At 47.5% G+C, this 25,535-nt stretch overlaps 1 protein-coding gene across 1 annotated transcript in view; it reads right to left on the reverse strand.

The window, feature by feature from the left end:
• SYT3 (synaptotagmin 3) overlaps positions 1 to 25,535 on the reverse strand; it is a 320,686-nt gene that overhangs the window by 45,077 nt on the left and 250,074 nt on the right. The window contains exon 10 of the mRNA XM_086930105.1: positions 22,874 to 22,996. Coding sequence (XP_086786231.1) covers positions 22,910 to 22,996 — 87 coding nt within the window. The 3' untranslated portion in view covers positions 22,874 to 22,909. The remainder of the gene's footprint in view (positions 1 to 22,873; positions 22,997 to 25,535) is intronic.

Below are 25,535 nucleotides of genomic sequence, written 5' to 3' on the forward strand. Positions count from 1 at the left end.
AATGGGCAATACAGGTGTGGAGCAATTGCTCTTGGACTTCTTGAGGCAATTGTACTCTGGAATTAAAACAAGGGTTCGACATGGGGTGGTGAGTGCACTGCCTCATTTAGCGTAGAGGGAGGGGTACGTCAGTGATGCATTTTAGCAACCTTTCATTTCACATTATATATCAACGGCCTGGGACAGACAGTGTCTGACCATTGCCAGGATTCACCAAAAATTGGGCAGCGCTCAATACCTACCCTCCTCTACTCTGATGATGCAGTACTGATGGCATGTACTCAGTTGGGGCTACAATGTCTACTGACTAGGTTTACCACCTACATGCAGAAGCTGGGGCAGCAAGTTAACAAATCAAAGACTTTTATAATGAAGTGCGGAATAGGGAGCTCAAAGTGTAGGTATATCTTTATAGATGATAAGAAGACATTTGCGTACTTGGGCATCCTGTTCAACCAGAATGGCTCGTGGTGCAAGGCCATCAAAACTAGAAAGTTATTGTTCATGAAAGCTATGGCAGTTTTGGCAAAATTTTCAAGGCAACTGGGCAAAAAGAGTCTGTAGAACTTATTAACATTTACAATGCTAAGTGTGTAACTATGGCTATGTATGGTGCTGGGGTATCTGGCTATTATGATAGTCAGCCCCACAACTGGTAGAGAATGCATTTTTAAGATCTTTTTTAGCTGTTCCGTGTGAATGTACCACCTATTTATGCCACGCTTAGCTGGGGTTACCCTATTTATCAGACCTAATTAAAATACAGTCCCCCTTAATATGGATAATATAAGGGATTGTCTTAAATTACAGCTAGCACTCAGCATACCTTGGATGAAGTATATTAAAGATTTCATGAGTGATTTTGGCCGCCCGGAATAATATTAATAACCAAATGATATTGGCTACCTATAATGTACCGCCTTACTTACAACTCATGGAAGGGATGCAGGATAGATTTGTTTTAACTTGTTTCAGGTTAGGCATTTTTTTAATTGCCGTACAAGCTTTCCTGTAATTAAAAACTAGTCAGGCACGCTTTGTTAATGCCCATGTGACGGTATGTCACATAAGACAACAATTCACGTAGTACTCTTTTGTACATTTTATGTAATTCAAATAAAGGTCTGGGTTTTACCGATTTTAAGGACCCTTGGCCTCAGGCACTGTCCCCCAAGTTTTTTTATCCCTTCAGTTACTATCCAATGGGAACACTATGCAGTCTATGGCAATGTTTTTAAAGAAGTCAATAATAATCCCTAGCGGTGAGGGCTTCCAACTGGTGTGCACAGGACTGGATTATTGATATATCAATTCAATGTTAATAATCCAATCAATCACGCTCAACCTTCATTAGTCCACCGCTGCAGGACCACCTCTAATGAAAAATACCACAATGAAGGGAGCGCCGTATTCAGTAATCGGTATTTGCAAATGCAAATTTGTTCCCAACTGATTCAATCAAAATAAAAATCAGAACCTTTTGCGTGATAGGTAGAAGTTACACAGAAAGAACACTGAACTATAGCCCCAATGATGTCCTACGTTGGACGAAACGTGTTGGCTGAATTTATAAGGAACTTCTGTTGATGAACTGCTACAAGCTTGTCAATTAATATTGATGACCTGTCACAATCGTTGTGGAAACACTGGCTGAATTTATTAGAAACTTCTGTTGATGAACTGCTACAAGCTTGTCAATTAATATTGATGAACTTTCATAATCGTTGTGGAAACACTATCCTAAAGTGACGTGCAATAAATTGTGGATCTGTGGATTCAAGGAAATCTGTTGGTTTGATTGAATCAGTTGGGTAAAAATTTACATTTGTAAATACCGTTTACTGAATACGGCACTCCCTTCATTGTGGTATTTTTAAAGAAGGTGATTAGATGCAAAAATGCCATCCAATTGTGATTTTCCAGTGATGTAAATATGATTGCATTTTATGACACATCTTTTAGCGGTAGTGATTTCTGCTGAAGGCCTTTAATTTTTAAATAAGATTGTTATATACCTAATCAATTTGTATATGATTTTTTAGCCTGCGAACAGTAATTGTATTTTATATATGTAGTCTGCTTTTATAGTTTTCACTGATGAAATCAAATAAAGCTTGTTGGAATTTAAATTATTTATCACCTAATCAAAGGAGCCTGGCTAATCCACTTAACTCTGACCAATCAAGGCAGACCATTGGAAGGCTGAATATGAATATGGGGCAGTTTTTGCATATTGCGGTAGAAAGCGTACGAGTCCTCCGTGATGTATTCTCGCGAAGTAGTGATATATGGCAGTTGTTGCAAACAGTGAGGCGGAGAGGATAGAACTGTCTAGGGTGAGTGTCATATATTTTATTGCACAAAGAGAAGAAGAAGCAATACAGGTTCATGGGGGATGTAGCACAAGGTGTTATGTGAGATTTGATTGTTAATAAAGAGCATTACGATCTGAACTTATGTTAACATTAGATTGTGTTTACACTGTCCTCCGTCAAGCCTTGACATCACAATATACCATGTGATGATTCATTCCATCTTCTGTGCTAAATTATGTATTGTTAGTGCTCAAGGACACTCCTCATAGTCCAAGGCTCATGCTGAAACAATGTATCTGCTTTACTGAGCAGTTAAGACTTTGAGAATGACTGAACTCAATGAATTGCTGTATGTGCCAGTGTATTGTGTAGCAAAAACTGTTTCTTCTAGCTTGTTTCCTATTGGTCCAAACCCTAAGAGCTATGGATTCCCACAGAATGTATGAAAGTCTTTGTCAAAAGTCCTACAAATGTACGCTGATTTGTGTGACTAGATAGACCCCCTTTTCCCACCTTTGAAGGTGAATTTTATGTCAGATTTTATGTAGACATGTACAGAGTTCTTTGTACTAATGATTCGTATGCTTTGCTGCTAAGCTTACTTATGGCATGGAACTGGAATCTGCCTATTAAATCTTTACATAAAGCCTTGAAATGAAAATCCTCGTCTGTCATGCTTAAGAGAATGGTACAGCCTTATTGTATGGATACGCCTAACAAGAAAGAGTGGTGGTTCCAGTCGGGGAGCACCAAAGCCCGTCTCGGGACTACACTGCTCCCCGCCCTAACCATTGGCGCACCCCACGAGACAGAACTTAAGACAGATTTATGCGCTGACAGTTATAAGGAGGATATGAGCACCTTTGAATGTCTTCTTGCAAACAGTGGAGAACGTGATGCAAGTAGATGGTAGATTTTGTTGCACACCGTGAGAAGGAGAGGATATGGGTGCATTTTAATGTCTTCTTGCACACAGTGGAGAACGTGATGCAAGTAGATGGTAGATTTTGTTGCACACCGTGAGAAGGAGAGGATATGGGTGCATTTTAATGTCTTCTTGCACACAGTGGAGAACGTGATGCAAGTGGATGGTAGATTTTGGTGCACACCGTGAGATGGAGAGGATATGGGTCCATTTTAATGTCTTCTTGCACACAGTGGAGAACTTGATGCAAGTAGATGGTAGATTTTGTTGCACACCGTGAGATGGAGAGGATATGGGTGCATTTTAATGTCTTCTTGCACACAGTGGAGAACGTGATGCAAGTAGATGGTAGATTTTGTTGCACACCGTGAGAAGGAGAGGATATGGGTGCATTTTAATGTCTTCTTGCACACAGTGGAGAACGTGATGCAAGTAGATGGTAGATTTTGTTGCACACCGTGAGATGGAGAGGATATGGGTGCATTTTATTGTCTTCTTGCACACAGTGGAGAACGTGATGCAAGTGGATGGTAGATTTTGGTGCACACCTTGAGATGGAGAGGATATGGGTGCATTTTAATGTCTTCTTGCACACTGTGGAGAACGTGATGCAAGTAGATGGTAGATTTTGTTGCACACCGTGAGATGGAGAGGATATGGGTGCATTTTAATGTCTTCTTGCACACAGTGGAGAACGTGATGCAAGTAGATGGTAGATTTTGTTGCACACCGTGAGAAGGAGAGGATATGGGTGCATTTTAATGCCTTCTTGCACACAGTGGAGAACGTGATGCAAGTAGATGGTAGATTTTGTTGCACACCGTGAGATGGAGAGGATGGAGTAGTTTCTGTCCTGTAACTCCAGTTCTGTAGTAGGGGTATCTCTGTTATAGTCATAATCTAGTGAATAGTCCCGCCCATGTGCGTGGACCCCGGCAATCAAAAATAATCTCTTAAGTTGTCAAAATCATGCAGAAACTGCAAAGACACTTAAGAGAGAATTTAAAGACAAATAATGCAGCCTATATCCACAGGCTACACTGTCCAGTACTTCAACTAGAAATTCCATCAAAAATCACCACACACAGCCCAGCCTGCCAGTTTCTACCATAGAGAAACCTGCCTCCCCCAGTCCCAGACTCAGGAATGATAGAGAGGAAGGTAGGGACAGACAAGCCCCATAGGCTGCCATTATGTGGCTTAAATAGGATACTGTGCCTTTAAGAGAACTTTCCAGACTTCTCCCAGTATCCCAGAATGCATAGCAGGTCCAACTTACTTTCAGTTCTTTTTGAAGGCGTATAAAACGCCAGACCTGCAGCATTGTTCACATGAAGAATTCTCCACCAGGGAGGAGGGAGGGCGCTTATGACTATAACAGAGATACCCCTACTACAGAACTGGAGTTACAGGACAGAAACTACTCCTTCTGTAGTAGGGGATCTCTGTGTATAGTCATAATCTAGTGAATAGAATGGCAAGCCCATCCCCACAACTAAGCGGTGGTGGAGAATAAGTACATAATGCCACTATTGTGCGAACAAATTCCGCAGCGAAGCCTGTCCAACCTGAGCGTCTGCCCTGGCGTCAGTGTCCAGGCAGTAATGTTTAGCAAAGGTATGAACCGACTTCCAAGTGGCTGCCTTGCAGATTTCAGCAATCGGCACGTTACGGAGCAGAGCCGTCGTGGCAGCTTTGCCCCTGGTGGAATGAGCCTTAGGCTTACCTCCTAAGGTCTTATTAGCTTTCTGATAACACAATTGTATGCAGGACACAATCCACCTAGAGATGGACTGCTTAGAGGTCGCAAGACCTGTCCTGACCGATCCATAATTGATAAACAACTGGTCAGACCTACGGATATCTTTGGTTTTATCCAGATAAAATTTCAACACCCTCCTAACATCCAGAGAATGGAGAGACCTCTCCGCTGGGGATGAAGGGTTCTGAAAGAACGTAGGTAAAGTTATAGTCTGGTTGACATGAAAGTCAGAAATAACCTTGGGAAGAAATTTAGGGTGAGTACGCATAACAACCTTAGCAGCATGAAATACAGTATAAGGTTCATTACAACACAACGCCTGAATTTCACTCACCCTGCGGGCCGATGTAATGGCCACGAGGAACGCCGCCTTCCAGGACAGGTGCTGCAACGAAGCCTTATGAATAGGTTCAAAAGGTTCCTTCATCAACCTGGACAGCACCACATTCAATTCCCATGAAGGCGAGGGAAGCCTGACAGGAGGGAATACTTTCTTCAATCCTTCCAGAAAATCTTTGATCACGGGGATCTGGAAAAAGGAAGTCTGTGAAGGGCATTTCCTGTAGGCAGTCAATGCAGCCAGATGAACCTTAATGGAATGCACATTAAGGCCAGACTCCGCCAAATGTAAAAGGTAAGGAAGGATGACATCTTCCTTACAGGTCGTAGGATCATGGTTCTTAGACTGGCACCAGATACAAAACCTCTTCCACTTGTAAGCGTATGAAGTCCGAGTGGAAGGTCTCTTGGACTCCTTCAGTATGTCCATGCAATCGTCGGGCAGATTCAGATGGCCATATTGCACTATCTCAGGAGCCATGCCGCCAAACTCAAAGACGAGAGGTTGGGGTGTAACATCCGTCCCCCGAACTTCGTGAGAAGGTCCGGCCTGCACGGCAACCGGATGTGAGGAAGGAGAGACCGGTGAAGTAGGTCCGTGAACCACCACTGCCTGGGCCACTCCGGGGCGATGAGGATCATCCGAGCCCTGGACCGGGCTAGCTTGATGAGCACCGCCGGAATCAGGGGAATGGGAGGAAAGGCGTACAGAAAGCTGTTCGTCCAGTCGATCCATAACGCATTCCCCAGCGTCCCTTGCTGGAAGTACCTGGAGGCGAAGTCTCTGCACTTGCTGTTTTCGGCGGTGGCGAACAAATCTACGTCTGGAGTTCCCCACCTTGCGAAGACTTCTCCTAGTACTTCGTCGTTTATGACCCATTCGTGGTTTTCCTGAAGCAGTCTGCTCAGTGCGTCTGCCTGAACATTCTGCACACCTGGTAGATGGGTGGCCGTTATCGTCAGTCCTCTGGCTAGGAGCCAGTGCCAGATCGTCTGCGCCTCCTGCGACAGAGTGCGCGATCTCGAGCCCCCCTGCTTGTTGAGGTAATACATCGTGGTGGTATTGTCCGTCTGTACAAGCAGAGAGTTGGTCTGGAAGGACGGAAGAAAGGCCTTCAGCGCCAAGTGAACAGCCCTGAGTTCCAGGAAATTGATGTGATACGTGGCCTCCATCGGTGACCACGTGCCTTGAATCTGTAGGGTCCCGGAGTGCGCTCCCCATCCCTGAAGAGACGCATCCGTCACGACAGTCTGCGTGGGAATGTCCTTGTGAAAGGGAACCCCTCTGAGGAGATTCTCCGCCGAACACCACCACTTCAGGGACTGAAGAGCATGCAGCGACAGGCGAATCTTGTCGTCCCAAGATCCTTTCCTCTGATCCCACTGATCCTCCAAGCACTCCTGCAGCGGTCTCATGTGCAGTCGTGCGTGCGGCGTCAGGAAGATACAAGAGGCCATCGATCCCAGTAGAGAAGACACCGTCCTCACTGTTGTAGATGGAGTCGTCATAAGAGCCTGAGCCTTCCGAAGGAGTGATAATCGTCGCTCTTCCGAAGGAGACACGCTTGCTGACAGCGTATTGATGGAGGCTCCCAAGTACTGTATGCATTGGACCGGAGTCGGGACAGACTTGGCCATGTTGATGTGCAACCCCAGCTTGTTCAAGAGAACGCACGTCTTCTGGAAGTGTGCTCGCGCTTCCGAGAAGGAGGATGCCTTGATCAGCCAATCGTCCAAGTACGGGTAGACGAACACCTTGTTCTTCCTCAGGTGTGCCGCTACCACCGCCATGCACTTCGAGAATGTCCTTGGCGCAGACTTCAGTCCGAATGGGAGTACTGTGTATTGATAGTGATTGGTGCCGACTTGGAACCGCAGGAACTTCCTGTGTTTGTGTGCAATGGGCACATGGAAGTAAGCATCCTGTAGGTCTATAGCGCAAAGCCAGTCTCCCTGTTGCAACTGAGGGTAGATCTGGTGCAACGACAGCATGCGGAACTTTTCTCTGCGAATCCACTTGTTTGCCTGTCGCAAATCCAGAATGGGCCTGAACTCGTTCCTGTCCTTCTTGCGAACCAGAAAGAACCGGGAGTACAGACCTCTTCCTCTCTGAGACAGAGGTACGTCCTCTATCGCCCTTTTCCTCAACAGGATATCCGCCTCCGCCTGAAGCTCGCGCAGCTGAAACTGCGAGCTGACCGGGGGGATCGCTGGAGGAGGGCTGGTGAACCGAAGACTGTATCCATTGCAAACAATATTCAGCACCCACTTGTCCTGAGTAATTTTTCTCCACTCTGCCAGAAAAAGTTGGATGCTTCCCCCTACCGGAGTGGGTAACGGATCCGGGGGAAGTAAGTTCCTAGGGCCTAGGCCCTGCCTGGCCCTTGGGCGCCGAAGCCGACTGCTGGCCTCCTCTGCCCTTCTGCCGCTTCTGGAACGGCTTACGGAACGGCTGCTGCTGTTGCGAGTGCCCCGAAGCCTGTCCCCGGCCTCGGCCTTGCCCTCCGAACCGCCGTTGGAAAGGGCGGTACTGCTTCTTGGTTTCCTTGGGCTTCTCCAAGCCCACCGCCGTCAGTGTTTCGGCCTCCGCCTTCATGCGGGCCATTTCATCATCTGCGTGCTTCCCGAAGAGGGTCTCCCCGGAAAACGGCAGATTGGCCACCCTCTGCTGCGCGTCCGGTTTCAGGGACGTCAGCCGGAGCCAGGCGTGGCGCCGTTGGTTGATCCCGTGGCAGAACCCGTGAGCAGCCAACAGGGAAGAGTCCGCAGCCGCGCTGATTATCTGGTTGGCCACCAGCATCCCCTCACTCAGGACCTCCATGAAGTCTTCACGCTGCTCCCGAGGTAGATGCTCCGCAAAGCGCTCGAGGGAGTCCCAGAGGGCGCGGTCGTAACGCCCCAACAGAGCCGTGGCACTCGCCGCTTTCATGGATGTCGCGGAAGTCCCACAGATTTTACGCCCCGCCGAGTCCATCCACCTAGATTCCTTGTCCGGGGGAACCGTGGAGGTCGGGGTGGTGGAGTGTTGCTTGCGGGCCGCCGTGACGATGACGGAGTCAGGCGGAGGCTCCGCTCTCAAGAAGGCCGGATCCGAGTCGGGAGCCCGGTATTTCTTCAGTAGTCTGGACGGGGCCGCTCTCGTCACAGCCGGGGTTAGAAACAGCGCCATAGCCGGTTCTTCCAAGCCCGGAACCAAGGGCAGGAGGGGACGAGACATGTGCCTCTGGTGTAGAGTCTCGAAAATGACGGACGTCTTCGGAGTAGGCACTGTCAGCGTAATGCCTAGCTTCGCCGCGCCCCTCAACAGGACGTCTTGAAAGGCAACCAGGTCATCTATCGGGGACACCCTGGTGTCCGGGGACCCCGACAGCGTAGGTGAATAGTCCCTGGTCCCAGACGACCTCGTGCGGGAGCGAGATTCGCGCCTCCTATGGCGGTGTCTCGACCTCGTGGAAGATCTGCGCCTAGAGCGAGAACGAGACCTGCCAGTTCTAGGGCGCTCCTTCGGTTTGCGAGGAGGGGTCTTCCGTGACTTCTCACGGGGACTCTTTGGATCCTCCCGGGGCTTCGGTTTCGGGGTCCCCTTGGGAGGAACAGGCAGTGACGGCAGTGAAGCGGACCTCGGCGGAGGCACCACCGGCCGTGGGGCGGGCCCATGCGGTGGGACCGGAGGTGGAGCAGGATCCTCCGTAGGAAGTGGTGGCACGGGCGGAGGGTCCTCCTTCGGCACGGGTGGAGGAGGAGGAGTCCCGGGTCGAGATGGAGTGTACACTTCCGAGTACACCGAGCCCGGCGAACCTTTAGGGGACGGGTGCGGAGATCCATCCCCATCCGCAGGCGACCTCTTCCTCTTGCGTCCACTGGAAGTGGCGTGACTCCTGGGGCTAGAGCCCCCTCTGCGTCGTTTGGGAGAGGGAGACCTACTCCTCGACGCTGACCGCTGTCTGCTGGACGCAGAACGACGCTTTTCCGGCATCGAACGGCGCTTCCTGGACTCCGGCGTCGAACGTCGTCCCCTCGACGTCGACCCTCTCATCCTCGGCGTCGAACGTCGACTCCTCGACGTCGATCCCCTCTTGCGCGACCTCTCACGTCGTCCTCTCGACGTCGGGCGGTCCGCCCTCGGCGTCGATCGCCGTCGTCGTCTTGATGTTCCCGACGTCGAGGAGCCCCTCGACGTCGATCGGCGGTGTCGCCTCGACGACGATCGGCGGTGTCGCCTCGACGACGACCGACGGTGTCGCCTCGACGGCGAGCGTCGGTGCCGCTTCGACGGCGAGCGCCGATGCACGTCCCTGCGCCTTCGGCGTCGGTATGAAGACCTTGACGTCGACGAAGACGATGACGTCGACGGCGGCTTCGACGTCGGCTTCTCCTTCGCCGTCGAGTCGTCACGCCGTCTCGACCCGGAGCCCCGGGGAGACGGGGAGCACGCCGTCGTCATCCCTCTCGACGCCGCCGTCGAAGCCTTCGACGTCGACGGAGAATGGGATCGTTGGCTGGACTTCCTGCCCCCGGGGAGCCCCCCAGGGGCCTCAGCAGAGGCAGAGGGATCCCTCCCAGGCTGCCCAGACCCACCTGCAGCACGTTGGCGCCTATCCTCCAGGCCAGCCAGCCTGATCTTCAATCTGTCCCTGAGTGTCCTAGCAGAAAGTTGCTGGCAGATCACACACTCCTCAGGGCCATGATCTTCTGGAAGGCACACGATGCAGACATCATGGGGGTCGCTTTTGGCCTTCTTCCTCTCACATGCTGGGCACTTAACAAAAAGGCCAGGCATTTCGGAGCCCCAAAACGCCTAAAAAACAGCACATGGGTGAGAAGAGAACACCAAGCAGTAATCACAGCACTTTTAAAAGTCCAAAAAGTGCAAAAACGAATTCAATAAACCCTTGAAAAAGGGAGAGCTCAATGCCAGGGTCCTGTAAGCAGGAGCCGGAAAAAAGAACTGAAAGTAAGTTGGACCTGCTATGCATTCTGGGATACTGGGAGAAGTCTGGAAAGTTCTCTTAAAGGCACAGTATCCTATTTAAGCCACATAATGGCAGCCTATGGGGCTTGTCTGTCCCTACCTTCCTCTCTATCATTCCTGAGTCTGGGACTGGGGGAGGCAGGTTTCTCTATGGTAGAAACTGGCAGGCTGGGCTGTGTGTGGTGATTTTTGGTGGAATTTCTAGTTGAAGTACTGGACAGTGTAGCCTGTGGATATAGGCTGCATTATTTGTCTTTAAATTCTCTCTTAAGTGTCTTTGCAGTTTCTGCATGATTTTGACAACTTAAGAGATTATTTTTGATTGCCGGGGTCCACGCACATGGGCGGGACTATTCACTAGATTATGACTATACACAGAGATCCCCTACTACAGAAATGGGTGCATTTTAATGTCTTCTTGCACACAATGGAGAACGTGATGCAAGTGGATGGTAGATTTTGTTGCACACCGTGAGATGGAGAGGATATGGGTGCATTTTAATGTCTTCTTGCACACAGTGGAGAACGTGATGCAAGTAGATGGTAGATTTTGTTGCACACTGTGAGATGGAGAGGATATGGGTGCATTTTAATGTCTTCTTGCACACAGTGGAGAACGTGATGCAAGTAGATGGTAGATTTTGTTGCACACCGTGAGAAGGAGAGGATATGGGTGCATTTTAATGTCTTCTTGCACACAGTGGAGAACGTGATGCAAGTGGATGGTAGATTTTGTTGCACACCGTGAGATGGAGAGGATATGGGTGCATGTTAATGTCTTTTTACACGCAGTGGAGAACATGTGATGCAAGGGGATGGTAGATTGTGTTGCACACCATGAAATGGGGAGGATATAGGTACATTTTAATGTCTTCTTGCACATAGTGGAGTAATAGCGATGCAAGTGTAATGTAGGTTTTGTTGCACACAGTACGGCTGGAAGGGTATTGTTGCTGTGCACACAATGGACTACAAAAGATGCAGGTACCTGGGTAGGTTCTGATGCGCACTGTGAGATGGGAAGGTTATTAGTGCATCTTAATGTCTTCTTGCACATAGTAGGGAACAAGGGATGCATGTGCAATGCAGGTTGTGTGGCATACAATAAGGCTGGAATGGTATTGGTGCCCTGCAACACCTTGTACATGGTGAAGTACAAGAGATGCAGTTGCAAAGGAGTCTTTGTTGCACATGGTGAGTAAGCATGGGCGAATTTTGCGAATCTCGCGTTCGCGAATTTTGCGGATTTGCGAACTCGCAATCCGCAAAATCCGCGAATTCTCGCGAATTTGCGGATTTTTTTTTTGTGTTTGCGCGGGTTTCTGCCAGTTCGCGAGGGTTTTTTACAATGTCGCAAATTGCGAACTTACCTGTCGGGTCGCAAGTTTCGCGAACTTGTTGTTTCTACGTGTCCAGCCTGTTTGGGACACTCTTCTTCATCACTGCCACTCTCTGTCACCACTGCCACTCTCTGACTACTCATGCCACCCTCTGGCCCACCCATGCCACCCTCTGTTTCATCACAGCACCCTCTGGTTGTCCAGTCAGTGTACATTATTGTGGCAACGCAAGCACACCTTCCCTGCCTCAAGTGACCTGAATTAATTTGGGGCTGATTAATGTGTCACAGAATATTTTTTTAGCTGGCACCTGCTTCCTTAGTGCTTCCTGATTAGTGATCTTTTGCACTTGCTAAGTGCTTTCATTGTTGCAAAATTAGTTACAACACCTGCCCTGCCCCAACTGACAATAATGCATTAGGGGCTGATTAATGGATTTGAACTTCCAGCCTGGCTCCTGCTTGTCTCCCTTAGCTGTAATTCAGGACCTTTGTGGCATATGTGTAACTATTCTGAGGTTCAGAGCAGGGTCACATAATAGTTTCAACTGGCAACTGAACTCTGGAGGGGCCCCTCAGGAAGCACTACAGGAAATGGCTACTAATGATGAGCCTGAACTTTTGAACCTGGTAAGTAGTTACTTTCAGTTTTGCTAAGATCGTATTTCTGCAATTTTGCACTTATTCGCGGGGCGCGAACTCACGCGAACAGTGCGAACAGTGCGAGCAAAATCCGCTGCTCGCGGATTTGCGGATTTTGCGGGAGATTCGCGAATCTCGCGGATTGCGAATTTACCGAAAATCCGCAAAATCCGCGAGCGAAACGGATTTTCCGCCCATGCTTAATGGTGAGTCAATGAAGGTATGAAGGCCTTATGTCTTCCTGCACACAGTGCACTACAAGCGATGCAGTCACATAGTAGTTTTTATTGCACACCGTGAAGCAGAGAAGGTATGGGTGACTTGTACTGTCATCTTTCACATACAGGAGTACAAAAGATGCGAGTACATGTGAGTTTTTGTTGCACATCGTGAGACAGGAAGGGATGGGTGCCCGGTAATGTCTTCTTGCACACAGTGGGTACAAGAGATGTGGGTGCATGGACATTTTTGTTGCACACCACAAGGGAGTGAAGGTATGGGTACTATGTAATGGCTTCTTGCACACAGGGGAGTACAACAGATGCGGCTGCATAGTAGTTTTTGTTGCGCGCACTGAGGTAGGGAGGGTATGGGGACATTTTAATGTCTTCTTGCACATAGTGGAGAACAAGAGAAATCAGTGCCGAGGAGTTTTGTTGCACACAGTGAGGCAGTGAAGGTATGAGCGCCTTGCAATGTCTTGCACACAGTGGAGTACACAAGATGTGCTTGCATGGTGGTTTTCCTTTCACATCGTGAGAAAGAGAATGGGTCTCTTGAAATGTTTTGCACATTGCGGAGTAGAATGGGTGCATGGACGTTTTTGTTGCAAACAGCTGTGCAGCGAGGGTTTGTGTGGAATGTAATGTCTACTTCTTGCACCCAGTGGAGTACAGCAGATGTGGGTGCATGAACGTTTCTGTTGCAGACAGCTGTGCAGCGAGTGTTTGAGTGGAATGTAATGTCTACTTCTTGCACCCAGTGGAGTACACCAGATGTGGGTGCATGGACGTTTCTGTTGCACAAGGTGTGCAGCGAGGGTTTGTGTGGAATGTAATGTCTTCTTGCCCCCAGTGGAGTGCACCAGATGTGGGTGCATGGACGTTTCTGTTGCACAAGGTGTGCAGCGAGGGTTTGTGTGGAATGTAATGTCTTCTTGCCCCCAGTGGAGTGCACCAGATGTGGGTGCATGGACGTTTTTGTTGCACACAGCTGTGCAGCGAGGGTTTGAGTGGAATGTAATGTCTTCTTCTTGCACCCAGTGGAGTACAAGAGGTGCAGGTGCATGGAAGTGAGTTTTGTATTGCACCAGATGAGACAGCGAGCTATGGGTGCCTTGTAATGGTTTGTTGCACACAGTACACCAGATGTGGGTGCATGGACGTTTCTGTTGCACACAGCTGGGCAGCGAGGGTTTGAGTGGAATGTAATGTCTTCTTGCCCCCAGTGGGGTACAGCAGATGTGGGTGCATGGATGTTTTTGTTGACATGGTGAGACAGTGAGGATAGGCGTGTCTTGTAATGTATTCGTGTACACAGATGTCTTTGCCCACAGAAGTGAGAAAGATGGCTGCTCTGGTTGGACCGCGGGCAGGCTCCATGGTGGTGACGCGCCGCAGGTGCGCGCAGCCCAGCTCCTGATCCTCCATGTTCTGCAGGGCTCGTGAACGAACTCCTCAGTAGGAGACCATGCTCCGGGCAGGAAAGGGGAGGTGCTGGTTTCCATGGCAACAGAGAGGAAAGAGCACTAGCAGGAGGGGTACGAGGGAAGCTTATGCTCCTGGAACTGAAGGCTGTCAGTTGCAGGGCCAGTTTTTTTATGCTCGTTTGAGGCATCATGCAGGGTCACTACACAGGATTCAGGCAGAGCCTCTGCCTGGAGCTCAGCGCGTGGCCTGAGCTCACAGAACACTGCGAGGCTGTGACAAGGATTTCGATTTATCAGGAGACAGCTTTTACATTTTATTTGTCTTTATTCTTTTTTGACAGGAGCCAAAATATATTTATTTGTATTCAGAAATTCTGATTCGATTACTGGGCCTGGAATACTCAGAAGTGAAAGCATTTTCCCAGTTAACGCAGAAACACATGGATTTATTAAACATATCAGCAGCTAAAACAATCATGTTCACCCAGTGGCTCGAACGTGGAGCTACGCCGGTTACACAAGACTATAGCAGAATACTGAGGACATACTTCAAGGAACTGCAAATAATTTCAAAATATGTTCTAAAAACTTCTCTAGCGAGAAGTCCGCTAATTTATGGCATTAAGCCAGAAACTAGCCTTGCAAAGTATCTTTGGGGAAAAGTTGTTAATTTCTCGATTAAAGAAGTCTGAGGATGACTAATTTATGAATTAGGAGAGTGAGAAATTACAGTGTTTCTCTCCCAAACGTTGCATAATGTGCAAATTTCACAAAGGGTTCTGATTGTGTATTTTCACTTTAAAATTGTAACTTTAACATCCTTCTAATTTTTATAAAGGAAAACATCTATACTATTTCAAAGGAAACAGTATTAAGGTTAACTCAACAGTGTTGGCAGACATGTGCCCCTGTCCTGAGTGCCCCAGCTGCATAGACATCTAAGCCTCTGGTACTGACTTATGGCCATGGGTGAACACACATCATGCGTCTGCACCATGAACGAGCCCTGTCTCATGGTAATGGGGTCTTGTTAGACTGGAAGGGGTACATCAAGTGCTACCCTCATAGTAGTGGTGGGCTACCGCCCTTAGCAGTAATTACATGATACGAGTGTGGTAGTGGCAGCAAGCCCATTTTGTGTTTCATAAAAACCAGTGGTGTCAAAGGGCCTTTTTACCAGTACCAATGGAGTAGGGCTTCTGGCCACTTATTTAAAGTTCAGCTGTTGTGTTATTAACTCACCCTTGGCCTATATGATGGTTGTATGTAGCACTGGTCAGCACGTGATACTTGCATGTACATGATGTGTTGTATGTGTGCTTATGAGTGGTACTTAACAAGGATGACTGTTGATCCTATTCTGGAAGTCTTGGACCTGGAAAGACTAAGTAAAAGTGAGGACCGCAACCCCAGACAGGAGTTGGGGATCGCTGACATTCCCGAGGGCTCGGTGGGAAGAAGGAGGAAGGGGAGCAGAGAATCCTCGGTGCACAAAAGGTCTGCTTGATTCAAGTAGGAGTTGCTGGTCATTGGGACATGGGCTGAATGTCAGGCGTGATGGCTGGTCTGAAAAGGATAGCACTGTAGGACCAGGATCTCATAGTAGAGAAGTCTTAGGCCTTGAACCATTATGAACCATATTTGAGTGGAGGCGGACAGCCAGGTGGGATCCTCAAGTACTCCCTCTGCCTGTGGACCAATTGGAATTGCAGATGCACCTGCAGTGGCAGACTGTCCCTATGGCAAAAGACAACACAGAGAAGAAGGCACTTCACAGGATGCAACAGGCACAACATGAATTTTAAAGGACCAGACCCTAAATCGCATCTATGTCTAGATAAGGACTAGAGAAGCTGGCGCTTGAGTCCCACAAGCTGTTCAACAGAATAGAAAGAAGGTGCCCAAGGCTTTGAGTTGCTGCAACCAGGACTGGGGACCAAAGTCTGCTACTCTCCCTCCTAAGTGAGGGGCCATCACCTAGGCAGTCAAGACCACTTGCCCTGAGCTTAGAGCACCATCCTTCTCCCTACCAAAACCAGCAGACCTGTGAGGAGGAGGAGACTGCCTTGAATGAGATATAGCAAGTGGAGAACCTATCTAATGGATCTCGGTGAGCAAAGTGTGAGATATCCAGTGTGGTTGGCACGGCTGGCAGAGTGCAGGTCATCTGTCACTCTTGGTGAAAGTCACATGCCATGCAGGGGCCACCATGATGTTTAGGGCCATCCCCCTTGCTGCAGTAAGTTGGATACCCCCATAGGTCAGATGGGGCCACTGTTAAATGTAGAGCAGTCACCCTGGAACATCGTGCCAAGATGATCCCTCACAAAGGATCAAGCAAGACAGGCCTGACCAAGAGACCACCGCCCATGGCAACACTTATCGAAAGCTCAGTAATACGTGGAAGAGAAGTCCAGCACCATCAAAGGCCATCTGGAGACTGAGGTAGCATCGAAGCATCAGCCAGAGGAGATTACAAGACACGGCAACCCTCCCACATCATTCCTCCGTCATTCACCAATCAATTAATCAATCGATCCATCAATCAGTGATTTTATAAAGCGTGAACTACTCACCTGTGAGGGTCTCAAGGCGCTGATGAACTTCATGAACTTGCTGGCTACCCCGGGTTGGGTATGATTATTGTAGGCCATCAGGCCTTCCTGAGACTTGCAAGAACGTGGCATGTAGTGCTGCTTAAATTAACTCTTAAAGTCATATCCAAGAATGAAGTGACTCAAAACAGATGAACTCACCAACAAAAATGTATTTCCACTTCAACGTTTTGGCTTCTGTCTTCTTCAGGTAGTACAAGAGTGTTTGCCCAGTGGCAGCACATCTGAAACTGCTGAATTTTCAAAAAGCATCACCAGTGAGGATTCAATTTTGAATGTGGAATCAATGTAGTCTGAAGGTCTCTCGAAATATGCAGTCATCAGATGGTGTTGTCAGTTATGATAAGTCCATGTGGAGGCAGTGAATTTAAATGGTACATCCAGACAATTTCTCTGGCGTCCAATACTTCTTGCTTTGAGACATCTTCAAAGGGGAAAATCGTTAATGCTGTTAGCAAATCAAATGGTTCCAAAGGTTAAACTGATTGGCTCTAGTCTGGTCACCACTGTGTAGTCAAAGTTAGGATCAGGTTTCTATATGAAATAGATTTTTTGGTTTGCTAATAACTTTGGCATAGTTTGCCGAATCTTCATTAAACGTTTCACAAAAAAGGTTAGGACAACTTAGCATCTTCCTGGAAAGTTTCAGAGTGATTATCAAGTGGGGTCCAAGAAAAAAGGGGAGGTCCCAGAACACATTTCCCCAAAACAATTTTCCACAGGGAAATTAAACGTGATACACCAAAAATGACTGAACAAAATCACACAAAAATTTGCATAAAGCTAGATCTTGGTCAGGAAAGATGATTTGGTGTACATTTGTTCTGTACTTTTTGAGAAATAAAAGTTGAAAATGTATGTATATATAAAGAGGCAGTACATCTGATTAGCTGGGGCAGTACCCCTTGATGCTACCACAGTACCGCGAGGACTAAACATATGATCAAATTGCCTGGTTGCAACATGAAGAGAAATTTCTGGATGCCATTTTATGACTCAGGGGCTCAGTCTTCATGATGTAAAAAAAAGAAATAAAAAATCGAAATACAGAGGAGGGATATCCTAACAGGGCCCGTGGCCCAAGTGAGGTGGGGGGGGGGGTGTCCCCTTGTAGTCAAATTAAAAATATTTTATTTGCTGCGTTGCAGTACCACAGTGTACTACTAAGCCACTCAGTGCGGCTTTCGGTAGTATTGCAGTGCCGTGAAAATTAAAAGGGGCAGGGCCTTGGGGTGCTGCAAGACCATCGGGGTTGGCAGGCAACAGGGTCTTGACCTTCTGTGGGGAGCTGGCTGCAGGCCAGGCTCTGCGACGAACCCCAAACTGCACATGGCGGGTGGCCGTGTATGGCGGGGGGTTGGCAGCCTGCAGGATAAGAACTCATCACCTACCCCTAACACAAAGATTGACAGACTCCTCCTGTGGAGGCAGAATCACGTTGGTTTTATTGGATGTGTAGTGGGGGGAACCAGTCCTGAACACGGCAGTGTCTTAAAAAGAGAATGGCAAACATGAGAACAGAAGATTCCTCCAATTCCCAATTGTTAGTTCAGTTATGCAAGAGAGATGGCATACATTGGCAGATACAAGAAAAGACCTACTGCCAATGGGCCTTAATGTAGAATCCAGACAAATTACGAGTGACTCCTGTTGCTCAAATATTCATTTTTACAGATCCAGAAGTGGCAAGAAGCTTTGTGAAGAAACTGAAGGTTGAATGAAATGTGCACACTACTGTTGCCTGTGCCTGCTGTGTAGCTTGAACACAACTTAATGGCATGCGATGTGTGCTGAGGAAGAGAGACTCAGTGGGAGGATCTAAGGGCCATATGTATCATAGTTCCGTTTTGCGATTCCTAAATAGTGATTTTAAAGGATTCGCTATTTAGGAATCGCAAAATGGTATGTATGAAGAAATTCGCTTTTTTTTAGCGATTCCTTAATCTTCCTTAATTGCGAATTCGCATTTTGCGAATTCGCAATTCAGGAATAATTTCCAATGCATTCCTATGGGCCAGGAGGCCCATAGGAATGATTGCGAAATAATTCTCTAATTGCGAATTCGCAATTTGCTAATCGCAATTTGAGAATTATTGCAAGGGTGCAGGGGTGTCTCAAGGACACCCTGATGCACCCCTGTAAATTACATGTGTGTGCATATGGCACACATACATGCCCAATGGGCATGTATGTGCGTCATATGCCACCCTCACAAATGCACAATTGTGCATATTTACAAGAAATCGCAAATTACCACCATTTACAAGTTGGTGGTAATTTGCGATTTCTAAACCTGAAATTGCAAGTTTAAAAAGCTTCATACATAGCATTTAAGGAATCGCAAAATTGCGATTCCTTAAATGCTTAAGCAAAATAAGCAATCGAATTTTTTTCCAATTCCTTATTTTGCTAATGTTTCTTACATTTCAAAATCGGTAAAAAGGCTATTTGCGATTTCGCTAAGGCCGAAATTCTGCGAATTTTGGCCTTAACGAATCGCAAAAGGCTTGATACATATGAGAGTTAAGGGCCCTTTCTTCATGGTCCTCTTGCTGCATCGTTTATCTTTTCCTACCCATGTTTTGTCCCAATAGAAGAGAAATAGCTATCCAATCTTTAAGTATTGCTTGAGAGTACTTATAGGAAATGCTGGTAGTAAATGCAGAGTTTTATATGACGTTCATGTAATCAGTATCTGGGTAAGAGGTATGGATGTGTTGTAGTAGATGAACAGATCTTTGAGTTACTCAAGTAAGCATGAATTGAAATTGAACGATAAATAGGCCTCAAATGGGTCATCATGCCCTTCCCTCCCTCAACAAGGCAATAAATACCATTACACTCTGCATTTGCGTTCATGGGTGTGTCCTAACCAGAGCCAGGATAGAAGGGGTTACATTCATCAAATCACACTGTTGTAATAAATACCTGAATCTGCATTTATTAGTAAATGTACTCTAATAACATCTTATTGGGTCACATTTATTTTCAGTAACTATATATTTTTGTAGCTTTCATGAGGTGTGTGTATGATGTGCCCCATCCCACATTACCATTCTAGAGGTCGGTGCTGTGAGCCCATGCATTGTTTGCTGTGTTGCACTGTATTTAATGCCAGGCACTGTTACAATACAGTAATTGTCTTGAAAATGTGTTACTTGTCTATCCTGTTTCCCTGTGTATGTTTGTGCAGTGAAGCCAAGCTCCCAACTGTGTGTTAACAATCTCTCTCTCTCCCTGTGATGATCATAAGCAGTGAAAGCTGTAGTGAAGTCCCAGATGACTCTCTACAGGGGCGGCCTTAGGCATGTGCAAGCTGTGCACCTGCACAAGGCCACCAAACCTCAGGGGTCACCACGCCAATATATATCCTTAATATAATAATCCTCTGAGGATGGATACATATTTGCTTGGCGGCCCCTGGCTGTGATTTGGCGGCCTTCGGCTCTGTTCCGCTGCCAAACACCCTGACCCCCCCTTCACTGGCCTCCGTGCTCCGCCCCGCCCGGACCCCCTCTTCTGGGGCCCCCTACCTGCGCTCCCTGCCCAGGGCCGCCATGAGGCTACAGTCACCCCTGATCTCTATCACTGACTCTGTGATGGCCATGAGCTCTGGTAGGTCCGGGTGAAGTTCCTAGTGTATCTCTCTACCTGTAAAGGCCCTAGAGTCTAGAAGCTTATTGGTGAAACTCCGGATAAAGTTCTGTATCCCTGTATCTGCGATAATACTAAGCTCTGAAAGCTCTAGCGACGTTCAAGGTGAATCCCTATGACTGTGTTTGCAAATGCTCGGAGCTCTGGAAGTTCTGGGTGAAGGCCTAGGTAAATGTCTTTCTCTCTCTGTAAGCGTGAAAGCCCAGACTCTTAAAGCTCAGTCGTGAAGCTCTGTATCCCTGTATCTGTGATGATCATAAGCTCTAGTGAACTCCTCATCACTCATGGCCGTACTGTCCGTAGTGGGCACCGGCTATTCCCCGGTGCGCCGAATGGGTGGGGGGCCAGTTTTGGGCCCCTGGGGGCCGTTTTTGCAGCATAGCTGCAAAATCGGCCCTGTAAAAAAACGGCCGAAAACCGGCCCTGGCAAAGATCTCGGCGCCACTCACAATCCTCCGGAGGGGGGAGGGGGCCTACCGAGCCCTTTGCCAGGGCCGGTTTTGGTTCCCAGTCCGGCCCTGCCATCACTACATCTATGATGACGCTAGTTCTCTGGGTCTGTGAAGGTCCTGGACTCTAGAAGCTCATTGGTGAAACCCTGGATGAATATCTGTATCCCTGTATCTGTGAGGATAATAAGCTCTGAGAGCTCCAGTGACATTCTTGGTGAATCTCTATCACTGTATCGTTGATGGCCTTGAACTCTGGAAGCTCTCGTGAAGTTCCAGGAGAATCTCTTTCTTCTGTATTAATGAAGGCCCGGGCTCCTGAAGCTCAGTGGTGATACTCTGGATAAAGCTCTCTGTCCCTATATATGTGATGATCATGAGGTATGAAAGCTCTAATGAAGTTCTGGGTGAATCTATGTCACTATATGAGTGGAGAAGCGTGTCTCAATGGTTAGAGCGGCAGACCCTGATGCAGAGGTCTGGCCTGGGACCAGGGTTCAATTCCTGCCTCGGCGGCTCTTGGACTCAATTTACCAGGACCTGATAATTCTCGCCTCGGTGCCTAGTCTAATCATGGGTCCCACTCTGTGACTCTGGGCAATAGCTTGCTTAATCTCCACAACGGCCCCAGCAGCGCTGTGGATGCCTGGCTTCACTTTGGGGGTACCCAGGAGTGGAGATTTCACAGGAAAGCCAGGATGGGTTCCACAGAGGTATGAATACAGCGCTACGAGGCCTCTGGGTAAGTGTGCTATATAAATACTCTACATTTACATTTACATATATATGTCGTGTGCCTGAGCTCTGGAAGCTCTGGGTGAAATTTCAGATTAATCTCTTTCTTTTTGTAGGTTCTGGGCTCCGGAAGCTCAGTGGCGCAACTCTGGATGAAGCTCTGTATCCCTGTATATGTGATAGTCCTGAGCTCTGAAAGGTCTGGGTTAATCTGTATCTGTGAAGGGCCAGTGCTCTGGAAGCTCAGCTGTGAACTTCTTCTTGAAGCTCTGGGTAAAGAGTTATGCCTGTGAAGACCCTGAGCTCTGTAAGCTCTGCATACGTGGATCACTGCATCTGATAAAGCCCTATTTAATGTATTAATTTATGTTATTCCATAGCGCCGATGAGCCAGGCAGCATTAGAGCCCTTTCCAATTCATCCGAAGACATTTGAGAACATTACTGTACAGAAGACCGGAGATTAAAAGAATGGTAGGAAATCTAAGGTTCTGCATGGAAAGATGCCAAGAAAGAAGAAGAATAGCTGTAAGAAAGGCAAGAAGAGAGTATTATCCAGGGGAAAACAGGGATAACAAGGAAAGAGACCGCAAATGAACCTGCTGCTACAGCGAGCTGGGGGAGGGGTGGAGTTTAGCAACATCACAACATGATCATTGATAGCAGGGGCTGGGAAACATCCTTTACAACGAAACTTTTGCGACGCAAAGCTATTACAACGCAGGTTTTACTACGCATACCTTTACAAAGCATTACACTGGGGGCGCTCTAGGATAGGGAATAAGTTTAATTTACTATCCAACACCTTCCCTAGTGTCCACGGGGACTGGAGTTGGAATACTAAATTAAACTATTCACTATCCAGCACCCCAAAGTGTAATGCGTTGTAAAGGTATGCGTAGTAAAACCTGCGTTGTAACAGCATGCGTTGTAAAAGCATGCGTTATAATCTCATACATCCGCATGGGCTGTATCCATACAGAGTGTTCCGCAGTCTGTCTCCACTGCACACCGCCCACTGCCACTGTAAACTCAGCTTGAGCCTCTGTTTCTTCATATCTCTGCATCTGTGAAGAGGGTTGAACTGGCCTGTAGGGCAATCAGGCAATGCCCTATGGGCTCGTCTCACGGACCAGTATGTGGGCCTCTCGTGAGCATGTTTCATGGCCAAGTTTTTACTATTGATTTCCCTGATACTAGCAAATGTTGCCTGCAACAAACACAGATGCACACAGCCTCCCATACTTTGCAAAATACTCACACAGCATGTCTTTACAAGTTCAAAACTGACCTGATTTGCAAAGGTGGGCCGCTTTGTTAGCTCTGCGGTTCGGTTATGGGGGTGAGGGGAGGGCACTTTTATTATGGTACCTGGGCCTATTTTCTGTCCCAGACCGGTCCTGGCTGTGAAGGCCCTTAGCTTTGGAGTTCAGCTGTGAAAGTTTACTACGGTGCTTTGCAGAGGTCGTGAGTACTCACAGTTCTCCTGGTAGGCGTCTCCTTCCTCGGCAGTGGCTAATCAGACTGAGTACTATCGACCACAATGCTCGGCTTCTCTCGAGGTGGAACACTCTTCGACACGAAGCTGTTGAGAGTTTTCTCCTGCAATATACAAATGACAGAACTGAGAAGTGTAACCTTATGGGGTACTGTACAGGCGCGCTCTGCTGGTGAGGGTCTGCGTAAGAGCGCGGTGATCAGCCCTTGAATGCCTGTCTGTCCACTAACGATCTCATTCATTCACTCATCAAACAATGCTGTCATCTTTAATAAATGAAATGCTTAAAACACTGCGAGCTAAGGGTATGCAGAGCAACACTGAGAGCCATAGGGGATGCAGAGAGCAAGCATTTGCAGCCCCTGAGGATTCAGAAATCGACCATGTGTGACCCCAGGGGATGCAGAGATCAAGCATTTGCATCCCCTGCGGATTCAGAAATCGACCATGTCTGGCCCCAGGGGATGCAGAGATCAAGCATTTGCAGCCCCTGAGGATTCAGAAATCGACCATGTGTGGCCCCAGGGGATGCAGAGAGCAAGCATTTGCAGCCCCTGAGGATTCAGAAATCGACCATGTCTGGCCCCAGGGGATGCAGAGATCAAGCATTTGCAGCCCCTGAGGATTCAGAAATCGACCATGTGTGGCCCCAGGGGATGCAGAGAGCAAGCATTTGCAGCCCCTGAGGATTCAGAAATCGCCCATGTGTGACCCCAGGGGATGCAGAGAGTAAGCATTTGCAGCCCCTGAGGATTCAGAAATCGACCATGTCTGGCCCCAGGGGATGCAGAGATCAAGCACTCGCTGCCCCAGGAGTTGAACAGCTACTCACAGCCCTGGGGGGTCAGAGAACAAGCAATCATAGACCAAGCTGATACAGAAAACAAGCGCTGACTGAAGAAGGCAAACATGTCACAGCGTTATCTGGCAACGTATTGCGAAGGTAACAATTCCTTTAAGAAAGTGGTTGAGGTTCTGGGCTCACGTCTTAAAACAAATAAAGTACAACACCCCTGTGCTTCGGAGGTACGGGACCTTATAAAGGAGCATTTTCAATATAGAAAGCAGTTGCTCAAAAGCAAATATCCCAGGACTAGTCCCAGAATAATAAATGAAGCCAGTCCTAAACTAAGCGGGAGTTCGGCTGGAATTTGGCATTAAATGTAGGGCAGCATTTTTCAAGGAACACGATTATGTAAAGTAAAGATTTTATCAATTAATATTTTGGAATCCGTCATTTTGCTAAAACATGTTTTTGCAGTCTGTGCTTTCACATGGGACCAAAAACAGTGAGTGCTGCTAATATCTTGACTTGACATTAACACCTCTGTACAAAGATTTCAAGCCAAAGTAGCACCTGAGATACAGCGCCGAGAAGGTCTCATCGGTCTATTCTTTATGGACTGCTTTGTGTCTAAAAAACTGTGGGGCATATTATCAAGGGGGTTTATCTCCGCTTTTTTGGCTTTAAAAGCCAAGAAAGCGGAGATAAAATGATCTCCCTATTACCTAGCTGTCGCTAACACCAGTTAGCGACAGCTAGTAGGAGAAAGCGACCATCTTGGGCCCCACTTTGCATGTCAGTGATATTTATCACTAATGGCATGCAAAGTGGGCGTGCCAAGATGTTAGCGACTGGAAACAGTCGCTAACATCGCTATCTCCTATTACCAACTTTTGGTAAGCGCGAATATCTCCAAAAGCTAACACCTGCCCTGAGCAGTTCTTAGCCATGTTATCCAATGGGAGGTGGATAACATGGCTAAGAGCATTAGCTCGCTAATGCATGAATATCGCGGACTTTTCAGCGATATTCATGCATTGCGGCCGATTTTTATCGCATTTGCGATAAACCTTGGTAATACCAAGGTTTATCTGCGATAAAAATCGCCGCAGCTCTGCGATAATTTTTTCACGCTAACCAAGCAATAGCGATAATTATCGCTATTGCTTGGTAGTATGCCCCTGTATTTTTACTTATTTATTTAGGTTTTGTTAGGCGTACGCCAGGGTATAGAGCATCAGAGTACTATACAGAAAAGACCAGCATGGCCAGGAACAAATAAAACCCAGATACAAACGACAGTGTGGAAATAGTTCCACCTAGGGAGGAAAATACAGGAAATTAATAATGATTATCATAGCAAGAAATTACAGTGTCTTTATGACACAGACGTACATCGAGGTAATTAATGTCCTGGGTGCAATCCTAATGCAGTGGTAGTATGCAATTATACTGTCATCCTGACGTAGAAGAATGGAAGAGTTAATGATCCTGGATTGCAAGATATGAATCAAATCAGCATTTCAAAGAAAAATCAGGGAAATAATGTAGAGAGAGACGTAGGAGGAGAAACATAGACAGAGGCGTGGGGAGGCCAGGAGAGGAACCCTGGTAGCGCAGGTACATCAGGCCGGAAGGGGAAACATCCTTTACGACACAACTTTTACAACGCAGTGCCTTTACAACGCGGTATTTACAACGAAAACCATTACAACGCATTGCACTGGGGGGCGCTCTAGGATAGGGAATAAGTTTAATATACTATCCAACACCTTCCCTAGTGTCCACGGGGACTGGTGTTGGAATAGTAAATTAAACTGTTCACTATCCAGCACCCCAAAGCACTATGCGTTGTAAAG

The sequence above is a fragment of the Lissotriton vulgaris genome, chromosome 7 (assembly GCF_964263255.1).
Source record: "Lissotriton vulgaris chromosome 7, aLisVul1.2, whole genome shotgun sequence".
Taxonomy (NCBI): domain Eukaryota; kingdom Metazoa; phylum Chordata; class Amphibia; order Caudata; family Salamandridae; genus Lissotriton; species Lissotriton vulgaris.